Source organism: Macrobrachium nipponense, chromosome 36 (genome assembly GCF_015104395.2).
Source record: "Macrobrachium nipponense isolate FS-2020 chromosome 36, ASM1510439v2, whole genome shotgun sequence".
Lineage (NCBI taxonomy): Eukaryota > Metazoa > Arthropoda > Malacostraca > Decapoda > Palaemonidae > Macrobrachium > Macrobrachium nipponense.
In genome coordinates this window covers 57357009-57379508 of record NC_087220.1, presented here as the reverse complement: position 1 = coordinate 57379508, position 22500 = coordinate 57357009, and the positions used below count along the sequence as shown (strand labels likewise).

At 35.4% G+C, this 22500-nt stretch overlaps 1 protein-coding gene across 1 annotated transcript in view; it reads right to left on the bottom strand.

Moving 5' to 3' along the window:
- LOC135203707 (gonadotropin-releasing hormone II receptor-like) overlaps positions 1-22500 on the bottom strand; it is a 40942-nt gene that overhangs the window by 253 nt on the left and 18189 nt on the right. The window contains exons 6-7 of the mRNA XM_064233608.1: positions 2274-2459; positions 1-1730 (exon numbers count right to left, since the gene is read on the bottom strand). The exon at positions 1-1730 is cut by the window's left edge and continues 253 nt beyond it. Coding sequence (XP_064089678.1) covers positions 1538-1730; positions 2274-2459 — 379 coding nt within the window. The 3' untranslated portion in view covers positions 1-1537. The remainder of the gene's footprint in view (positions 1731-2273; positions 2460-22500) is intronic.

The following is a 22500-nucleotide window of genomic DNA, read 5'->3' as shown; positions in this document are numbered from 1 at the left end:
GAGGTTGTGTTGAGCTGGGGAAACCATTTCATTGTTTTGTAAAGTCTTTCTATCTATTCTTTGAACATGGTTACCTTCTGGATAGGCCTATGTACCTATAACCTTTGCCCCCATAAACTACTGCTCTGAGATAGTTCATCACAACAAGAACAAACTATCTCAAGGAGGTTAGGTTAAGTTAGGGAGTCCATTTCAATATTCTGTAAGGTCATTTTACCTATTCTTTGAACCTATTTACCTTCTATTTTGGCATATGTATCTATTCCTTTGAATAATCCACTTATTCCTTTGAGATAATTCGCCCAAATAGCTGAGCTGTCCATCCCAGATTCTCGAAGAATGACGTGACTAATTCTACAAAAATCTCACTAAGGGACATTTTTATCTTTCCCCAAGATCAGCGCCATTCCAGTCTCTGTCAAAATCTTTACAAAATGTCGTTTCTGTCTCTGCCAAAGATCTACAAAAAGGGACCTTTCTGTCTTTCCTAAGATCAGTGCAAAAAGTCTTTAGATTTGCCAGTTCTATCAATGGCGAATATCTATAAAAAAAAAGTGACATACCCATCTCAGCCAAAATTTTCATCCTCTGTTGCTGGTCACAAGCCCTAACTGATCAAATAATCGTGAAAATCCACACACAACCCTTTACAAAAACCTGCTAACAAACCAGATTACAAATAAAACCCTTGACGGGAGTCACAGTCACAATGAATTATTGTCTCTTCAAAAAATAGACACCTGGTTCATCCAAGTCACATCCTGCAGTAGTTCTAAGGATCAGAAGATCGCAGCATCTACCTTTGCATGTATAAAAACTCCCTTATTTCACTCCAGACCACTTCAGCTCACTGTTTCTAGTAAGTGTTTTACCATCCCAGTCTTCTCAAGAGAACTCCAGCCAAGTGTTACTAGTACAAGTATTTTACCATCCCAGTCATCATAGAGAACTTCAGCCAACTGTTACTAGTCTTAAGTATTTTACCATCCCACTCATCTTAGAGGACTTCAGCCAACTGTTTCTAGTCTACCTTACCATCTCAGTCATCATAAGAGAACGGCAGCCAACTGTTACTAGTCTAAGTATTTTACCATCCCAGTCATCTTAGAGGACTTCAGCCAACTGTTTCTAGTCTACCTTACCATCCCATTCATCATAAGAGAACTGCAGCCAGCTGTTACTAGTGTAAGTATTTAGGTATCCCAGTCATCCTAAGGAAACTTCAGCCAACTTTTTCTAGTCCACCTTACCAACCCAGTCATTTTTTTACATATTCACTCAGAAGTTAATGTGGCATTGTAAATTGATTTTTTGAAGCATTTTTGGGTACCTGTAGCATCAAGGGTCACTAGGAGATGAACATATCATGATAGAATGATGGAACAGGAAAATATGATTCATATATATATACGTATTATAACCCTTTAGCCTAACAGCACCTCAAGTGCACTCAAAGCTTTGCGGAAGATTTAAGACACTACGGATCGAGAACTCTGAAGGACATCGGTCGAGATTTTCACAATCCTCGAGGGAACTCTCATATGTTTGGGTAATGAGGTCCTCCACCCCCACCACCACCACCCCCTCCTCCTCCTACAGGCGTCTGGGGGTACCTGGGGTTCCTGTAGGGCATTAGGCCCCCAGGGGTGTGGTACAAGTTATGGCAGGGGAGGTCGCTGGACGAGCTCCTGACGGGGCTGCAGAGACACCCGGGGAGGTGTTGTCGGAACCTAGAAAACACACAGAATGGATGTTACGACGCCTTTCGTCTTACGCTCGGACATAGGCCACGCCCCTTTTGTGCAGTGGTTGCCAAGTAGCTCATTATGGAAATCTACTAAAAGTATTTACTCGACTTTTTTAGGGATTGCTAAACAGTTAATGAAGAACAGAACCAGTTGTTGCAATAACTTCTCAATGAAAAACATTTGGCAACTCCATTCCTTCCATTCACCTTAACCTAAAACACAGGCCACGCCCTCTCAGCCAGTTGCCAAACACTTCCTGACTGAACACTAACAGCTTATCAGGAGTAATATTATTTTAGTGTTTTTTTTACTGGAGCTATTTTGGAATGAATTAGCTCCACTCTTCATTGACTTTGTCTCCTTACTTGACTTGTGTGAAGGACAGTCCTGCCATCTTACTAGAATTGATACTACTTCTAACAATATTGGTAGTACTACCATCCTCCTATTGCTAATACTACTGTCAATTATCCTACTATTACAAACACTACTGCTATCACCAATATACTATTATACCATACTCACGGGGGCTTGTAAACAATCCTCTTCATCCTCCACTCCTGCTTGACGGGATGGTTCTTGGAGCCTCTGCGGACGTTGAAGTATCCATAGACCAAGGGATTCACCGTCGAGTTGGCCACGGCAAAGATGAACAGCGCCGCCTGGACCCGGGGATCGACCCTCTGGGCGCTCTTGCGGTCTATAAAGTACCTGGAAAGGAGGGTTTGATGAGGTTATGGGTCGTAGGATAGAATCTCAACGTTTGTTGATGTTTTGAAAGAAACTGGAAATGGGAAACAAAGGATATTTTGTTTAAACTTAATCGAGAAGTGTTTAAAATGCCTGGTCATGGTAGAAAGTGAACCGAAGCATATGAGAATGTTTATAAACATAAATAAAAACTGTTTCAAGTGCCTGGTTCGGGGAGGAAGTAAACATGGCCATTAGAGAATGTTACAAAACATAAGAACCGTTTGAAGTGCCTGGTTAGGGAAGAAAGTAAACATCGACATCTAAGAATGTTAAAACAAAGAGCTGTTTGAATTTCCTGGTTAGTAAGGAAAGAAAACATTAAATTTTAGTTAAAAACATAAAAAAAATGTTTAGAGTATGCTTAGTGGCGAAAGTAAACAGGATCTCTTGAGATTGCTAGAAATATTAAACAAAGCAAGGATAAGTGATAAAGAAAATAAATGGGAGACAAATAATAATAATGAAAGCTTTTTACAATAAAGATTAGCCAAAGAAGGAATATTGATAAATAGATAAATAGCAAATGGAAGATATTACAAAGGAAATAGGTGTTGAAGTTACTAAAATCTCTAAGTAGAGTGATTTGGGTAAGTAGAAATAAAATAAAAATCAATATTTCAATGGAGACGAGTTTTCAAGTCAATAAAATCTCTAAAAGTGTCATGGATAAGTAAGAGACATAATTAGAATTAATATTTCTATGGAGATAAGTGCTTAAGCTAATAGACATCCCTAATTAAAGTTCCTTTGATCAGTAGATAGGAAATAAAAATAAATTATTCTTTAAGTACATTGAGGCTAAAATTAATCTAGAAAAAAACCTGATAATAAAACAATAATCACTGTCATAAAACATATGGCAGTGATTAACTCGTACTATAACAAAAGACACCATCCAGGGACAATGAAAACGATTTCATTATCATAATGGGTGCGTGTCATTATAATACACCTGAATAGCTTTGATTAATGATCAGCTGAAATGGAAATGAACTATATCTTGTCGGTGTAGTCTTCATGAGTGTTGATGGGAACATAATGTTTCTTGAAATATCTTTTAAATATATTTATTTTGTCAGTCATTTTGATACATGTACAATTATTATTATTATTATTATTATTATTATTATTATTATTATTATTATTATTATTATTATTATTATTATTATTATTATTATTATTATTATTATTATTATTATTATTATTATTATAATTAAGCAGATGACATCTATTTATACGGAACAAGACAACCACAAAGGCCACTGACTTGAAGTTCAGGAAAATTCCAAAGAACATTATGGTCTTTAATGCGAAAGAATTACCAGACGGTAAAACGAAATACAGAAAGGAGAGAGAGAGAGAGAGAGAGAGGAGAGAGAGAGAGAGAGAGAGAGAGAGAGAGATCAGTTATTAGAATAGAAATCGAACCATTATTAAATAGATATTTAAAAGTTAAATTGCTAAAATACAGGGATAATTATTTTATAGCAATGCAACGCATCTTCGCTTGGACTTTTTGAGTTCCAATTCACAACATCCAGTCGTAGCTATAGATATATCTATATAATTGAATTACAGTCAATCAGAGGCAACTAACTACCATTTACTTCAAGCACTTTAGCCTACCTAAGGAATAAATTAATTTTCTAATAAGTAGCACTACTTAAAAGACTTATAATCCCGGCCACTGAAGCATCTAATCTATCTGAGAATTTGTACAAGTATCACATGACGAGTAAATGAAATATATCGTGCGATTATCGTAGACATTTTCAAATCCCTTTTTAACTCTGGTAAAAATACAGTACGTTATTTACAAAGATCGAGGAATGAATAGCTCTGGCTTCCCTTCAAAAAATCGAGGAATGAATAATTCATTTAAAAACGTTTGTATTATTCATTACATACCCGGTGATATGAACCGGAGTTTTTGAAAGCCGGGAACATCAAAGAGTTTGAAAATCTCTTGTAGGCGAGGCGAGGCATAGCTTTATTTGTTCGTTTTTTTCGCTTATCAAAAAAAATGTAAACAATTATTGACGGAGCGGAAACTCTCAGTCTTCAACCGTGCGTTAGAAGTCAGTCTCTCTCTCTCTCTCTCTCTCTCTCTCTCTCTCTCTCTCTCTCTCTCTCTCTCTCTCCGTGAGTGTGTGTGTGTGATATATTTCATCATCTCCCTCTCTCTCTTTTTGAACGCACTATTTTACAACCTGCGTCTTCATAATTACATTCTCTCTCTCTCTCTCTCTCTCTCTCTCTCTCTCTCTCTCTCTCTCTCTCTCTCTCTCCACCCAACAAACAACGCTCATTAAAGAAGCCGGAACTAGGGAGAATTAATATTCGAATTCTGATTAGAAAGACGAGAAAAAGAGACAAACTATGAAAGACGACCAAAGCTTTTTTGAGACAATTCCAAAAAGATTCGTTTTTCTCTCCGCGTTTTTTTTTCAATCATTCATTCGAGATTTTCGTTCGAGATGATGACGAGGAAATGAGGTGTTAGTTTTTTATTATTATTTCTCACTGCTTTCTTTTCGTTAACGGATTCGATCAATGCTGGGTGTGGCTGGCGATTGGATGGGTGGCCAGGGAAGGTGTCTTCAAAGCTTTAGTGACGGTGGTGAAATTATTATGATTATACGTAGAATGTTCTGAGATTGATATTTTCTCTCTCTCTCTCTCTCTCTCTCTCTCTCTCTCTCTCTCTCTCTCTCTCATACATATATATATTAGGGCTGGTGCCTTGTATGATAAGGCGCCCTATGAGGTATGTTAGACTAGCGATAATCTATACGCTAAGTCGGTTGGTATTGCACTTCCATCTTCAATGGAGTGTCTGGGTTTTGTAGATCACTTATGAAGTCGGTATTATCTTTACGACGATGTGTTAAACTCATGGTTCGGTGAGGTTCTTGTAGAAAACACAAGGTATAAAAATAGTATATTCTTCTGAAGTTTTACATGATGAAGATCAGGTATGATCGTACAAGTCTTCTATGACGATAGCTTGATCGCTTCTGCCAATGATGATGGCTAATCCTATTCCTCTACATGATAAAGCTTAGGTAAAGAGGTACAGGTCTTCTAATGACGATAGCTACTCTGTTCTGCTTGTCTACCATCTCCGTTACAAGTTATGAAGAAGCAGACAGTAATGTTCGAACATATGAACATACATACAATGACATAGTTTTCATACGAACACACAATCAAATAGACCACGCTCAGATCACGTAGGCCGTTTGAATAATAGGTCGGGGGTAGTTGTCTCAGCAGGGAGCTTGGACTAATGTTTATAAACAATTGAATGACTACAGGTGACGCATGTTATCTTAGCTTACATACTTATTGTATCGTCATCTTTAGCGTCTCTAGTCTGATCACATTCCTGCAAGCAATCTGGTTGACCTCTTTAGTTTTATTCTTTTATATATTAATGGACTAACATTCCATATTTTTTATTATGTAAACACTTACATTAGCTCGGTCAGCTACCAAAACCAACTACTGAATATTACTCAAACTTGACTTGCATTTGACTTATAGGAGTGTGATACAGACCACTGTGAATATATATATATATAAGTAAATAAATAAAAATTCATGGTGTACATGAATTGATTCAAGTAATAAAATATAAAACAATGATATTGGTAAATAATAGTGATCACATGATATATAATGATACAGTTTTTCACTTCATCTCTTTAAGATACTTATGCTACAGAAAATACTAATGTACTCTGATAATTGCATAGAATGAAGATTAACATGATAAAATCATATTTTAACTGATAAAAAATATCATATAATTGATAAAAATTAGTAATGTTTATGCTAACTGTTATATATCTGATTCATTAATTCATATACTAACTCATAAATACCTGCAGATATTGGTAAGATAAAAGGTAACAGATTGATTATAGGCTACCTGATTTGTTATACATATGTATATGGATTCATATAATTATGATTAATATATGTGCACTTTAATTTAAATGAGTTCCTATTGCGTACACGCAAAAGATATATTTCGATTCCGTTATTTATGATCATTTATATATAGATTCCTAGTGCGTACACGCAAAAAATATATTTCGATTCTGTTATTTATGATCAATTATATATAGGATACATGATACTTTATATATATAGGATACATGACCGAGGTTATACTACTTCACTTTTAACTAGCTTTCGAACAACTTTTCGTCCATTACACAGTTCCAGACAACCACCTTTAACCAAATGAAACGGCCTTTTTTCAATGGTTAAAACAAGGGGAAAATTTGCCTGGGCGGGTCCAACGTTCCATTTTGCGCTCATACTTATTCTCTGCATCCTAAGCTACACGATTACGTTCGCGATGAATAGATCATCCCAGCACGAGTCCTTCGCCAGCAAAGTAAAGAGTTGAATATCCTTCGGTCGTATTGTCGGAAGTATGTCCCTTTTTGTAGTCGAATTCCGACAGCCGCTGGAGCATTCCGCATTAAAACGAGATTAACGACGAGATACGGTGTCGGTCGAAGAAGTCCATGAAATTCCTTTCACATTGTAGGCGGTTGTTACTTGACTGTAGTCGTCCGCTGCGACGAACGATTTTTTTGAAGTTGCGATGTGAAACTCTCGTACTGCAGGATACTGTAACCAGGTTCCATTAATCCAGCCTGCAAGTGATTATCTTGTCACAAGGGCAAAAGTAAATTCAGACGACATCCAAATACAGGGGAGGGGAGAGAGCCATTTAGACCAGACTAACCCACATGAATTCGCTGATATTTCGGAATTCAAAAAGAGTCCGCTGTACAAACTTTTTTATCCATGGCATTAACAATGAGTGAACCTATCCAGGTCTATGATGACTTGTAAAAATATCCAGAATTATAAAAAATAAATTGATATCATTACGAATCTCAAAGAAAATTCGATATTACTGGTAGTAAGTTACTAGACAAAGAAGTGGAAAATGGAGCTATTTGTAAGATTGCCAGGCAACATAAGAGTCAAAGAGAAGATTAATCATGATTCTATGTGCCCTAACAAAAGTTTCATATTCAATATTCTCGCGCGCATCTTCTGAGGTTAATTTTAAAAACTTTATTAATAGGTAGGAGATGCAACGAAAAAAACCCACTATGTAACTAATTTCTAAATAAACTTTGGGTTTTTCAAGAAATTGTGACATTTTCCCATGAATGTTTTACTTGAATTGTATAGGCTAATGTTGCAAGTAAATATTTTCACATATATATCTTGATACTTCTAAATGTCTATGAGGGTTCAGAAAAAAAATTATTCATTTTGTTGTTATAGAAATTCTATTTGCTTATATTGTTCATTAATTTTAAAATGATTACAAGTCCTGAACTAATTGCATTACACACGGATAAGAATATGTTATGTGGCCTGTCATGTGACCTATGAACCACATGTGAAGTTCATGAACTAAGCATTCCCTTTCTCCAGTCAATCTGCTTTTGCAAGCATAGACGCACACAGATGAAGCCTGTGTAAGCGCATTATTGAGGTTAAAAGGAACAAATGCTGATACGGCAATGATGACGTCGTCACTTGGCAGGAGATTGCTCTCAGCCAGCTAAGAGTTTACGTTACTTGCTGTAAGAGATACGACTTTAGTATTTTCAAATGATATTTTTAGTGTTTTAAATTCTCCACCCGCATGAGAAGAATGTCTGAAAAAAAAAAAACAGTACCAAAATTGAACAATATATTAGTTTCATGTTGGCATTATGTTAAATAAATATTCCTTATTCAAACTATATGAAAAAGGTTTCCATACAAATTCTATATATATTATTAGCCCTGTATAAGGATTCATATAGGATTATTCCATAGATAACATTTTCACTTCTAGACTTCCTGACTTTAAAATCTCTTTTATTTTATTTTATTTATTTTGTTTTATTTATTATTAGTTTATTTATTTATTTATTTATTTAATTTTTTTTTTTTCATTGACTACGAAATATAAATCACCGGGGACAGACAATATGTCAGTAGATTTTGGATATGTGTTTGAACTTTTAGCTTATTTGTCATTACTAAAGAGTTAAGTTAGAGTTCAAATCTTTACGCTATATATTTTGGATATTTATTATCTATGGTTACGTTTTGCTTATTGATTTTATCGTGATTCCTTTTTTACTTATAATTTGTAACCCTTCCGACTTCTTACGGAGTGTATTATATTGACTCCACTTGTATCCATATTTATCTTATTTCTTTATATTTTATTTATTTATATTTTTTTATATATATTTGATAAATTAATGGTTGGCTTGAATATGTGGAAAAGTGTTTCTAGCGGCGTACCGTATAAGGCTACTTGCGGCATCAATTCTATAGATACAAGATATAAATGATAAAGGTATTTAAAACCGCGAGAACCGCTATAATCCGGTCGTATCCAATATCACGAGTTGTAACTCGTAGACATTGACACTTCCTATTTAATTATCCGTTATTCTACCAAACCGATTGACTCTGGGTGATCAAATATATTATTGGTTTTCTTAATGGAAAGGAATTCACACAACGTGTTAAGGAGATTATTATTGATTTACACCACCCGAGTCACAGATTATTATGTGTTGAATTCCATATTTACTGATTTAGCACTCATAAAAATATTCCTAACGCACTCACTTGCGGTGTTTGTTTTTAGTGCTATTATTCTATATAACGTGTCAAGGAACTATTAACACTAAGAAGTGTTTATTCCCTCTGTCAGACTCGTAATTCTGTTAATAATTCTACGTATATTCTTTCAAGGATTGATTTGGCACAGGATAGGCTCCTAAACTGACAGGTGTCTTAGTGTATCCCTTGTTTTCATGACACGTGTTACAATTAGTTATGTGCTTTTTATATCTGTAAGCATTGTAGGCCAGTAAACAGTGATTTGGCTTTCTGTGAAAAAGGAGGGAACCCTGGATGACGGAATGCAACCAGTTTATGACGATTGGTATGAGAGAGATTATTACTACTACCTGGTCGTTAGTCGTCTGCTGTGTTCTTCGGTTTCCTCGTCACAGACCTACATATAATATTACATTTGATTACATTATTCTGATACACATACCTTAAGTATACTTTTGCTTTAGGGTTTCTGCTCGAAGTGTTTATTGTTTTTTGCTTAGTCCGCTGACCCTGTTTCCGTTTCGAAGTGTTTATTGTTTGGGTTATGTCTGTTGACGCTTGCTTTGTTCAGTTCGTAACAGTTCTGCGCTCCGACCCAGATATTCAATGCTCGCGATCTCTTGGGTTAAGGAATTTTCTTGTTTAGATACGGTTTTAAACAATAGGTACGGATGTTTCTATATCTTTTAGTCCAATTAATGGTTCTTTGCTGTATGGTGCGGGATTGCGGGATATGCGTCAGCTATGATAATTGCTTTCCCAGGTAGATATCTTAACTTGGCTCCAAAGACCTGAATGATCATTTGTCACCGAGTTCCTTTTGGACTGTGATTAAAGCCATTTGAAAAACTCGGTAAGGATCATGTTCAGTAAGGACTTTATCAGGATAGGCATAGATTATGAACTTAAAATGTACTAGTGTTAAAGATACCTACCCTTCCTTGCCTATTACTGCATATTTTACTTTCAGAGGGCTTTAGTTTACGTGAATAAAAAGCTATAGGGAAGAACTGTTTATCATATTACTGAAGTAGTATCCCTCTTACCCCTGGTCTGAGGCGTCTGTTGCAATAAAAAAAATTCCTTATTTAAATCAGGGATTTTTAAGTTAGGTAAGCTGCATTTTCCGCTTTTAAGATATCGAACGCCTGTTGATGCTTTTCAGACCATAATAAATCTACGCTCTTCTTCGTAAGATCTGTTAAAGGAGCTGTCATGATTGAAGAGTTACATATTTACATACGATTGTAATACCCACTACAGCGCAAAAGTGCTGTATCCCCCTTTTACGTTAATAAGTACCGAAAGTTATGAATAGCTGACACCTTAACCATGGACTACTTTTAAGACCTTGACCAGACACATAAAACCTAGATAAACATGTTCGGTTTTTAAAAACTCACATTTAGATATTTTACTCTGAGATTATTTGTCTTTGTCTCTGTAGCACTAGCTCTACTTTATGTGAATGTACTTCTAAGGTATTAGAAAAGATTACAAGATCAACCATATAAGCATGTAGGTTATCCCCTAAAAGTCTCCAAACACTATATTGTAATTTGGGGCGCAACGTAAGCCGGAGGCATACGTAAAAATTGATAATGTCCCCTGAGTGTGCTGAAAACGGTATATGAGGTACAATCACTTAGGTAATGGTATCAGGTAAAAGCCTTTAAGTAAGTCCAAGTTGGTGAAAAATTTATTCTAACCTAACAGAGATAAGATGTCGTCGGTACATCGCACTGGAAACTATCGGAAGTCGTTTCCTTGTTTAAGCGACCGTAATCTGCGCAGATACGCCAAGTCTGATCTTTTATGGCATGACGTTTGAGGGAAAAATTATATGGGCTATTTGATTTCCTAATGACTCCTATTACTAACATTTTTCAACTTCGTCATTTATCTCTATTTTGAAATTTCATTTGATGAAATCTATACGAAGGTACGTAAAATAGCTTTATGTTTTGTCCTTAGACCGTGTTTTGTGTTAAATTACATCCGTTTTTTTTTTTTTTTTTTTTTTTTTCCAAGAGATCACTCCGCTAGTGGAGAAACTTCCTGGTATTTCAGGTGAAGATAAAAAAATTTCTGCTGAATCACCTCTGCTTGAATGACTTTTACGGATATTACTTTAGATAGATTATCAGAGAGATTCATCCACGACTGGTTGGGCGTGATTAAAAATTAGCAACAATAAAAAAATAAAAAAGCGATATTTATAACTTCCGTATCCACGATATGTATACTTTTAGGCTTTGTTCGCGGAAATCGTTATAATTCAGAGTGCGGGAAGGATTAAAATTTCATTTCCCAGCAAAGTCTTTTTACACGCACTAAGACATTCGAGGGTGCATGCTTCTCGAGATTTTGCGTGCAAATTGCGGACTGCGGTTGTGGGAGAATTCTGTTGGGTCATTTGAACAATGTTTACGATATGAGACAAATGTATAGTTCCTTTATATAAGTTATTATTTGATTAACTGTCTCATTTTTGTTCAAACGGATTTTAATATGTTTGAAGGTTTATAGGATTTTCCTTTGATAAACACGCCTTATTTTGCAGGATGTAAGATAATATTTTGTATACCCCTAGATGAATCTTACAATTACACTAGATACAGATCAATTTTTTTTTTATAACTATAGAGGTATCTGTAAGCGCTCGCTTATCCGGACTTCTCATTAGGGAAGTTCGAACAACAGACGGTGAGTCCGTAAATACAGATATTGCTGTACTAAAGAAATAAAACAAGATATTCTAATTTTTACGGCGCGTACAGTGGGCTTTAATCCACCAGTATTTATTATAACTTAATGTATTAAAATTAAAACGAAACCTGCTCTGATTACTTTATACGGTCGTGTGTTTCATAGGAAAAATCCTTTTTAATTCAAAAAGATATTGGTATGAACCAACATCGCTTTTCCCCACTCTGCTAGAGTCGCTTATTGTGTGGAATTTGCTATGCTTTGAATACTTCGGCAGTTTTTTTGACTAACCTTGACCGCTTGACTAGGTGACACAGTAACCGAGTTTGCTTGTTTGATTCTGAAAGGCTACTGTTTCTATTTCTTTTTGTAATAATTAGGATCCTTCTCTTTATTACCATCGGCAACGTATTGTGTGTTTTTAGCATTATGTTGCTGGTTACGTATAAAGCAATGAATGACTAACTATTAGGAACTGAGCGATTACTAATAAGACAAGTTATCTCTACTGTATGCAATATTAACTGTTTGTACTTCATTCTTTGCTAAAATTTGAAATAGTGAGGGATCCTGGTCAGCGCATTAGCCTGATGAAAGTTTTTTACAGACATGTTATTCCTTGCAATCCAGCCATATTTTTAAAGTTAAGTTGAGTCATTGAGGTTCGATATTTTATATAACTCAAAAAACTCAAGGCTAAAACTGCGATCGGGACTTTGCAAAGGAGCATTTATTGTCATGACCCGAAATAGTGTTACCTCTAATTTATATAGATTTTGACGGGTGTTCCACTTGTTTTTTGTGTGTTTTCTAATCACTACGGTGCTTAACGACCCTATCCATGCATCTGTATAAATACAGACGTCCACTGCGTAAACGCATATTCACTGTTTAATATGATTTGTAACGTAAGGGATTAATAATCACCCAAAATGATAAAATTAACATAGTATGTGATTATGATATTTCAGTAGAAACTTCTGGAAACAGACACTCAAAGATAAAAACTCGCAGTAGCGAAATCTCAATGATATAGATAATTTCTGTAAAAAAGTAAGATTAAGAATGTCTCGTAACTTCAGCCACAGGAATAACGAAATTCGACCCTGCAAAGGAAACACTCAAAGTTACTCCAAATTGGAAAACAAAAAATTGTACTTAGCTTGCTTTTGTGGAATCACGGTGTTTCCGATAACGACACACGGCCTTGGTCTCCTCTATTGATCGGACGACCTGGTTTGGCTTCAGTTTCCCCCGTTCGCGTTGTTTTCATGATTCGAGCCCTTGAAAATCCGATGCTGCAGACGCGTTTCGGTTTGTTTCTTGCAGTGCCGGAAACGCTCACTAACGATGTTTTTCTTGATGATTCTATTGAGAGCGAAGCTTCCGTTGCCGTAGGAAAAGGACACGTCGGTTTTGTTTTCTTGAAGTTATTCACTGAACGATGATACTAATTTTGCTTGACGATCTTTGTTGTTTTCTGAAGTCGCTCACTAATGATGATACTAGGTTGCTTGAAGAATCTGCTGCTTTCGTCGTCGTTGACTTCATGATTTATTATTCTGTTTTTTTCTTCGTAGGACGTTGTAGAGTTCTTCTGGTCCGCTGGGCCACCAAAATATTAGGGCTGGTGCCTTGTATGATAAGGCGCCTATGAGGTAATGTTAGACTAGCGATAATCTATACGCTAAGTCGGGTTGGTATTGCACTTTCCATCTTCATGGAGTGTCTGGGGTTTTGTAGATCACTTATGAAGTCGGTATTATCTTTACGACGATGTGTTAAACTCATGGTTCGGTGAGGTTCTTGTAGGAAAACACAAGGTATAAAATAGTATATTCTTCTGAATTTTTACTGATGAGATCATGTATGATCGTACAAGTTCTTCTATGACGATAGCTAACTCTGTTCTGCTGTCTACCATCTACCCGTTACAGTTATGAAGAAGCAGACAAGTAGTTCGAACATATGAACATACATACAATTGACATAGTTTTCATACGAACACACACAATCAAATGAGACACTACAGATCACGTAGGCCGTTTTGAATAATAGGTCGGGGTAGTTGTCTCAAGCAGGGAGCTTGGACTAATGTTTATAAAACAATTGAATGACTACAGGTGACGGCATGTTATCTTAGCTTACATACTTATTGTATACGTCATCTTTAGCGTCTCTAGTCTGATCACATTCCTGCAAGCAATCTGGTTGACCTCTTTAGTTTTATTCTTTTATATATATGGACTAACATTCCATATTTTTATTATGTAAACACTTACTATATATATATATATATATATATATATATATATATATGTATATATATATATATATATATATATGTATATATACATATTTACATATTACATATATATACACATACACCTCCCACAATGTATAATTACTCTCTCTCTCTCTCTCTCTCTCTCTCTCTCTCTCTCTCTCTCTCTCTCTCTCTCTCTCTCTTGCAGCTTATGATCTCGCCTCTGCCAGATATCAGGAAAGAAAAATACCCTTGAATATATTATACAAGGTCCGAATTCTAAAAGAAAAAAAAATTAAAAGAAGAACTTATCATTCAATGGGAAAAATGATTCTGGGGGAGAAAGTCGTGAGAGAGAGAGAGAGAGAGAGAGAGAGAGAGAGAGAGAGAGAGAGAATATGTATCTATTAATTTTTTATATGACACAGACACACGCACACACACACTTACTGAATATTCACGACCACCTAACAAGGCAGGCGTGAACACACACAAACACACACACACTTCAAAGTGAGAAGTCGAGAGAGCGAGGAAAATGGATAAACAGCGGAAAAACAGAATGACGGAGGAAACAGGGAGAATAAAAAAGGGATAAAAGGCGACGTGGAAAGGAGATGAGAGAGAGAGAGAGAGAGAGAGAGAGAGAGAGAGAGAGAGAATGGAGGCAAATATAACGCAAGAAAGTCAGAATAGAAATTGGACTGAAAAGGACATGTCATGGTTTGATATATGACAGGGGTATAGCTTGAAAGATTTGGGTGTGTGCGTGTGTGTGTCTGTCACACACGTGCATAAAGGGGGTTTTACATATGAATATACAGTTTCTCTCTCTCTCTCTCTCTCTCTCCGTTCAATTATAGGATTTTATATATGATGAATATTTAGTCTCCCTCTCTCTCTCTCTCTCTCTCTCTCTCTCTCTCTCTCTCTCTCTCTCTCTCTCTCTCTCAGAAGAAAGTGCGGACATAAAAACATGGACAGAAAAAGTGAGGTCAAAATAGTGCGGACACAAAATAGTGCGGACAGAAAAATGTGGAACTGAATCAAGCGCGGTCAGAAAAAATGCGGACTGCAAAAGTGCGGACTGAAAAAAGTGAGGAAAGCAAAAGTGCGGACCGAAAAAAGTGCGGACAGGAAAACTGCGGACAGGAAACAGTGCGGACAGACATACAAAGCAGGTACAGCTTTTTAATTTTTTTTTACTTTAGTATAACAACTCAAAAGAAATATTTTTTCTTTTAACTTTCCAACGTATTAGGAAACAAAAATTTTCTGAAGAGTTCAAAAACTTCAAAGCTCTTTAAATACAACGCTTGAGTTGATGTTCAGCGCGAATTATTTTAGCTCCGGTCGATGAATTATTTTTTTCCCAATTCCCAAAATAATATTTTAGGGGAAATATCATTTACCAAAACCTGACTAAATTTTGTTCAAGATCTTGGCGAAATGAATTTAATTACTAATTCTATTTGTTTGTTTTTTTTCCCAAAATGAGATAAAAAAAACTATTTCTTTTATTTCAAAGCGAAATGAATTTAATCAATTCTAATTTTTTTTTTTTCAAAATGAAATAAAAGAAATTATCAATTTTTTATTTCTAATTTGGTTTTGTTGATCAAAATGCACAAAGTGAAATAAATTATTTTTTTAATTTCAAATTTGGCTTATTTGATCAAAAATGCACAATATGAAATAAAAAAAAAATATTGTTTTATTTCAAATTTGATTTTGTTGCTCCAAAATGCACTATTAAAAAAAACATTGAATCAAAATTAATTTTTTAAGGTCCCACCCCCCTCGGGGTTCCCCGTCAGGGACGTGATTTACATTTTGGGGAACAATGGTTGTCACTGGATTGTCAACCATGGTCTTGTTTACAAAGTTGGAAGCAGCAACAATGGCTTTATACTGTGTGTGGATACATATATTTTATCTCTCTCTCTCTCTCTCTCTCTCTCTCTCATTTTTCTTTAAGATTCTAAGCATCATCATCAATCCCTCCCTCTCTCTCTCTCTCATTTCCCTTTGAAATTCTAAGCATCATCATCAATCTCCTTCTCTCTCTCTCTCTCTCTCTCTCTCATTTCCCTTTAAAATTCTCATCATCATCATCATCAATCTCTCTCTCTCTCTCTCTCTCTCTCTCTCTCTCTCTCTCTCTCTCTCTCTCATTCTGAAATGACAGAAAAAAAAAAAAAAGAAAAAAAAGGGAAAACAAAGAACAAGATAAGAGTAAGGACGCAGAGATACTCATTGATACTACATATGAGGCAATCAAGCAGCAGACATACGAAGAAATAATTATGACATGACAACACAAAATAAAATCCAGAAGAGGCTCTACCAGATCTGCAAACTGATGGGAAAGAGGAAAAAATAGACAAAAAAGACAAAGTCTGCAACCTTTTGAAAATAGGGAATTGCAGATTCGGAGAAAGATGTTACTACAAACATCCCAAGGTATGTCACAACTATGAAATCTATGGCAAATGTGCATACCTAGACGGCTATGAGGATGATTGCAGAGATCTACATAAAAAAATATGCAAAAACCTAAAAGAAGGAAAAGGATGTAAGTTCGACAAAAAATGTAAATATATGCACCTTGTAGCCATGAATCAAAATCAATTAAATAATAAAATCCAAAATAGGAAAGAAACAAATAAAGAGAGGAACAAAGTAACATGAGGTGAAGGAAAAAAGCAAGCCATCACCGCGAAATGGAGTGTCAGCAAATAATTTCCAAGCATCAGCTCCAAGATACTACAGCTCAAGAGATAAATACTGTAGTGACGATGCAAGAGGATATTGCAGATACGGAGAAAATTGCAGATTCAGACACAAAATGATTAATTATGATGAAGGAAGATCAAATATTATGGAAAAGTTGGATTTTTTAATGTCAGAATTTCTGGAAATGAAGAAAAGAACAACAGACCAGAACAGGAAGGAGACGTGGGAAAAATCCTTATTATTAACCCATATTAAATGAAAGGAGGAAAAACACGCAAAAACCATCATAGTGATGAATGCGCAGGGTTTAGTTACGAGTAAACTCAAAAGAAAAAAAAAAATAGAGTACTTAGAAGAACTAACCCAAATTGAAAAGAAAATAGATATAATGAATATAAGTGAAACCTGGTATTCCCAAGAGACTGGGAATGACGATCAAATAAAAGGGTTCCAAACTTATAGATCAGATAGAAAAAAGAGGAATCAAGGGGGAAACCGCAATATATGGGAAAGACAAAAAACAAGGAAAAATATATGAGAAATATGTAACTCAAATGTGAAACTAATAGCGGTAGAATTTGAATCTGAAAAATTAATGAACATAGTAATGTATAATGTATAGACCCCCTAATACTAAAGAGTTTGACATAATAATAGAAAAATTGGATGGTATATGTAAAAATCACAAGGACTGGACTATTCTCCTATCTGGAGACTTTAACTTTCCTTTCGTAGACTGGAAAGAATGAATAGGAGATTGTGGTTGTATTTATACTTATAAAAAAAGAGAGTAATAGTAGTGCAGAAGATAAGAGGCAATTCGAAAAGCTATTAGATATGCTACTAGAATACAACATTCAACAAATAAATCACCTGCCAACAAGAAAGGAAAATACTTTAGACTAGTATTTGTGAACGCATGAATTATTATTTTTAAAAGAATAATAGTTTATAATGCGAGTATTTCAAACCATAATGTCATAGAATTAACAGTCCATTCCAAAGCAAGTGAAAACAGAGATAAGTAAGGAATGAAAAAGTGGGAAGGATATGGAAAATACAGCTTCTACAGTAAAAATATAAAATGGTCAGAAATAAATGAAGAATTAAACAAAGATTGGGATAACATTTTCGTAAGTGATGATATAAAGGTAAATACGGAAATATCATATAAAATATTAGAGAAAATAGTGGATAAAAAAATATATACGAACCCGAAGAGAAGTAATCATAAGTCATGCATACCAAGAGACAGAAGGATCTTGTTCCAGAAAATCAGAAAGTGGAAAAAAGGTCTTGCAAAAGAAAAAAATGCATGGAAAGTGATAGAACTAAAAAGTAAGATAGAAAATGCAGAACAAAAGATTATACAATCAAAAGAAAATGAAAAACGGGACATGGAAGAAAAAACCCTAGTAAATATCAAGCAAAACCCCAAACTATTATACTCTTACACAAAAAAGATGAGTAAAAGAAGAATAGAAATAGGCCCTCTAAGAATTGAAGGGAGATTAACGAATGAAAAAAAGGAAATATGTAACATATTGGCAGAACGATGTAAGAGAGAATTTACCCCTAGAATTGATAATGAAGATAAATAGTGAATATTTAGCAGACATAGATATTAATGAAGCTGATATTGTGCAGGCTGTTAATGAAATTAAAAATGGAGCTGCAGCAGGACCTGATGGTGTCCCTGCTATTTTGTAGATACAGGCAAGATTTATGATGAGCACAAATTAGCATATATTACCCCTACTTTCAAAAGTGGATCAAGACTAGAGGTATGTAATTATAGGCCTGTGAGTCTAACATCACATATGAAACTGTATGAAAGGGTAATGAAGAAAAATATTATGAAACATTTAATAAAAAATAATTTGTTTAATACAGGACAACAAGGTTTTGTACCCGGAAAAAGTACACAAACCCAACTGTTATTCCACCGTGAGAACATATACAAAAATATGAAAAGATGAAATGAAACAGATGTGGTTTATCTAGACTTTGCAAAAGCTTTTGAAAGGTAGATCATAATATACTAGCGAAGAAAATTAGAAAACATAATATAGTGGATAAAGTAGGAAGATGGTTAAAAGAATTTTTGCACAACAGAAAACAGATAGTTATTGCAAACGATGAGGAATCGGATGAAGCTAAGGTAATATCCGGTGTGCCACAAGGTATGGTGTTAGCTGCATTACTGTTTATTATTATGATTGCAAACAGACAGTAATGTTAAGGACTCGGTAGTGAGTAGTTTTGCCGATGACACAAGAATAAGTAGAGAAATTACTTGTGATGAAGATAGGAACGCGCTACAAAGAGACCTAAACAGAATATATGATTGGACAGAGGTAAATAGGATGATATTTAACTCTGATAAATTTGAGTCAATAAATTATGGAGACAGAGAATGAAAGCTATATGCATATAGGGGACCTAATAATGAGACAATCACAAATAAGGAAGCAGTTGAAGACCTTGGTGTGATGTTGAATAGGAACATGCTATGCAACGATCAAATAGCAATTCTACTGGCAAAATGTAAAGCAAAAATGGGAATGTTGTTACGGCACTTCAAAACAAGAAAAGCTGAACATATGATTATGCTTTATAAAACATATGTTCGTAGTCCACTTGAATATTGCAATATGATATGGTACCCACACTATCAAAAGGGTATTGCACAAATAGAGTGTACAAAGGTCCTTTACAGCTGGAATAGAGGCAGTTATGGATCTTGCCTACTGGGAAAGGCTACAATCCTTGAAATTATACAGTCTAGAAAGGAGAAGAGAACGCTTAATGACAATTCAGGCATGGAAACAGATAGAAGAAATTGCCGAAAACATCATGGAGCTAAAAATATCAGAAAGAACAAGCAGAGGTAGATTAATAGTGCCCAAAACAATATCAGGAAAAATAAGGAAAGCACACAGGACATTAATCCACTACGCACCAGCATCGATAATGCAACATCTATTCAATGCGTTGCCAGCTCATCTGAGGAATATATCAGGAGTGGGCGTAGATGTGTTTAAGAATAAGCTCGACAAATATCTAAGCTGCATCCCAGACCATCCAAGATTGGAAGATGCAAAATATACCTGAAGATGCACTAGCAACAACGCTGGTAGACATTAGAGGTGCCTGACACTGAGGGACCTGGGGCAACCCGAACAAGATGTAAGGTCTGTAAGGTAAGGTCTCTCTCTCTCTCATTATTCTTAGAAAGTCTAATCATCATCAATCTATCTCTCTCTCTCTCTCTCTCTCTCTCTCTCTCTCTCTCTCTCTCTCTCTCTCTTATGTATGTATGTATATATATATATATATATATATATATATATATATATATATATATATATATATATATAATATAAAACACACACACACACACACACACACATATATATATATATATATATATATATATTATATATATATATATATATTATATATATGACTGGTAAAAATGTTCTGTAGCAACAGAATTCCATCTAATAAAAGGAGCCCATAAAAACACCAAAATATAGAGAGAAAAGTACTATATTTCAGAGACTGCTGTCTCCCTCTTCAGGTAGATGAATGACAAAAGTTTACAGAAAAGGTGGTATTTATACCAAGAGGTCCATCCACAGGCAAGCCAATTTAGGTCACCCCCGCTGATAATCTTCCTTTAATCTTCTTAAGTGTTGGTTGAATGAAACCTTGTCGATCGTATCTGAAAATCCATGCTCCTTTTGAGATGTTTCATTACCTGCCTCTCTTTTATTAAGGCCGATTCCATCATTTGACTCTTGTACCGGCAGTTGCTGCTATAAACTACACGTGACAAATTCCAGTTTATTCTATGGTTATGTTCATTTATATGGTTAAAACAGCCGAGTTCTGTTTGTCCATACCTAACTGACCGTGTTGTATTAATCTCTGGGGAAGTGATTACCTGTAAATCCGATGTAAGATTGGTCACAGTCCTGGCACGGGATTTTGTATACCCCAGAATCCTTGGGAGATGTCTTTTGTTGGACGTTAATCAGGGATTTGCTAAGGTGTTTGGGTAAGTAAATGCAAAAGGGTTAGATTTTCCGAGGGGGTGGGTTACTCTTTTAATCGTGTCCAAGAGAGGAATTTTTATTTTATTGTTGTGTGTATCTATGGTCTTGTCTTTAGGGGGTTTGCTTACGTTTGCTTTGTGAATTGCTTTCTCAATTATATGGTCAGGATACTTTAAAGACGAAAGTTGCTTGCGAATTAGTTCAAATTCTTTTTCCAGGAAATCTGGGGAACAAATTCGTAAGGCTCTTAAGAATAGGTTGCTAGCTACAACCTATCTTGATAGTAATGTCGTGATAGCTAAGTAGTGAATGTATGAAAGTGAGAACGTTGGTTTTCTGTATATAGTAAATTTGTATTCTGTCGTGTCTCTGATTATTAAAACATCAAGAAAAGGGATTTTGTTGTCTGTTTCCCATTCACCTTCAAATTTGATGCTGGGCACTAATGCGTTTAATTTCGAGAGGAATTCATTAAAATTGTCCCACCTATTATCCCAAAATGTTAGGATATCATCCACATATCTCATCCACAGCATGTTTTTGGGTTTTATTGGCATTTATTACTGTGAGTTTCAAGTATTCCATGTACAGATTGGCCGCCAACAGGACTTAAAGGACTACCCATACTACACCCGAATTTGTGCTTGTAGAATGATTCCCCAAATGAAAATACGTTATTAGATGCACATAATTCAACTAGCTTTATTATTTTGTCAAGCGCCAATGGGAAATGATCTGAATAGGGGGATTTTTACCCTTAAAAACTGAAGAACGTCCTGTACTGGTACTTTAGTGAACAGGGAATCTACGTCAAGGCTTAAAAGTTTTATGTTGTGAAGTGGTATATGTGCTTCTCTGAATTTGTAACAAAAATCTTCGAATGTTTATTGTGACTGGGAGAAAAAGTGCCTAAAAAAGGGGAAAGGAGGCCAGCTAACCATTTAGAAATTTTGTAATTGAAAGCTCCGGCACATGAAACGATGGGTCTGAATGGAAGATTGTCTTTGTGAGTTTTGGGAAGGCCATAAAAGTAGGGTAATTTAGGATTGATTACTTTAAATTTCTCTAATAGTTCAATACTCTTTTTGTCTTGGCCAATTAATCTTACTTTCCGAAAAAATTATGTGGGAACGTTTTGGAGGGGATTTTTCGTCAGTTTTTCGTAAGTGTTTGTGTCGCTAAGGAGCTGGTTGATTTTGTCGAGGTAGAAGTCTTTGTCCATTATTACGATTTTGCCGTCTTTGTCGGATCTACTTATTATAACATCTAACTTTTTTAGCGAGTGGATGGCTATCATGAATCTGCGGGGAACAGGATATTTCTAATGTAAATCAGTTAAAGCATTTAGTAACACTCCTTTTAAACATATCTCTTCACGGCTGTAGTTTTTGTCAGATATGAATTTATCAAAAGCCACTATGAAGTCTAGGTTGTTTTTGCGGTCTGGCATAAGGGCAAAGGATAAGCCTAAATTTAAAACTAAATGTTGATTTACAGTAAGGGGGGTGTTGGATAAGTTTAAAACTTTGTCTTGTTGCTCAAGATTATTCCATGCGCTACG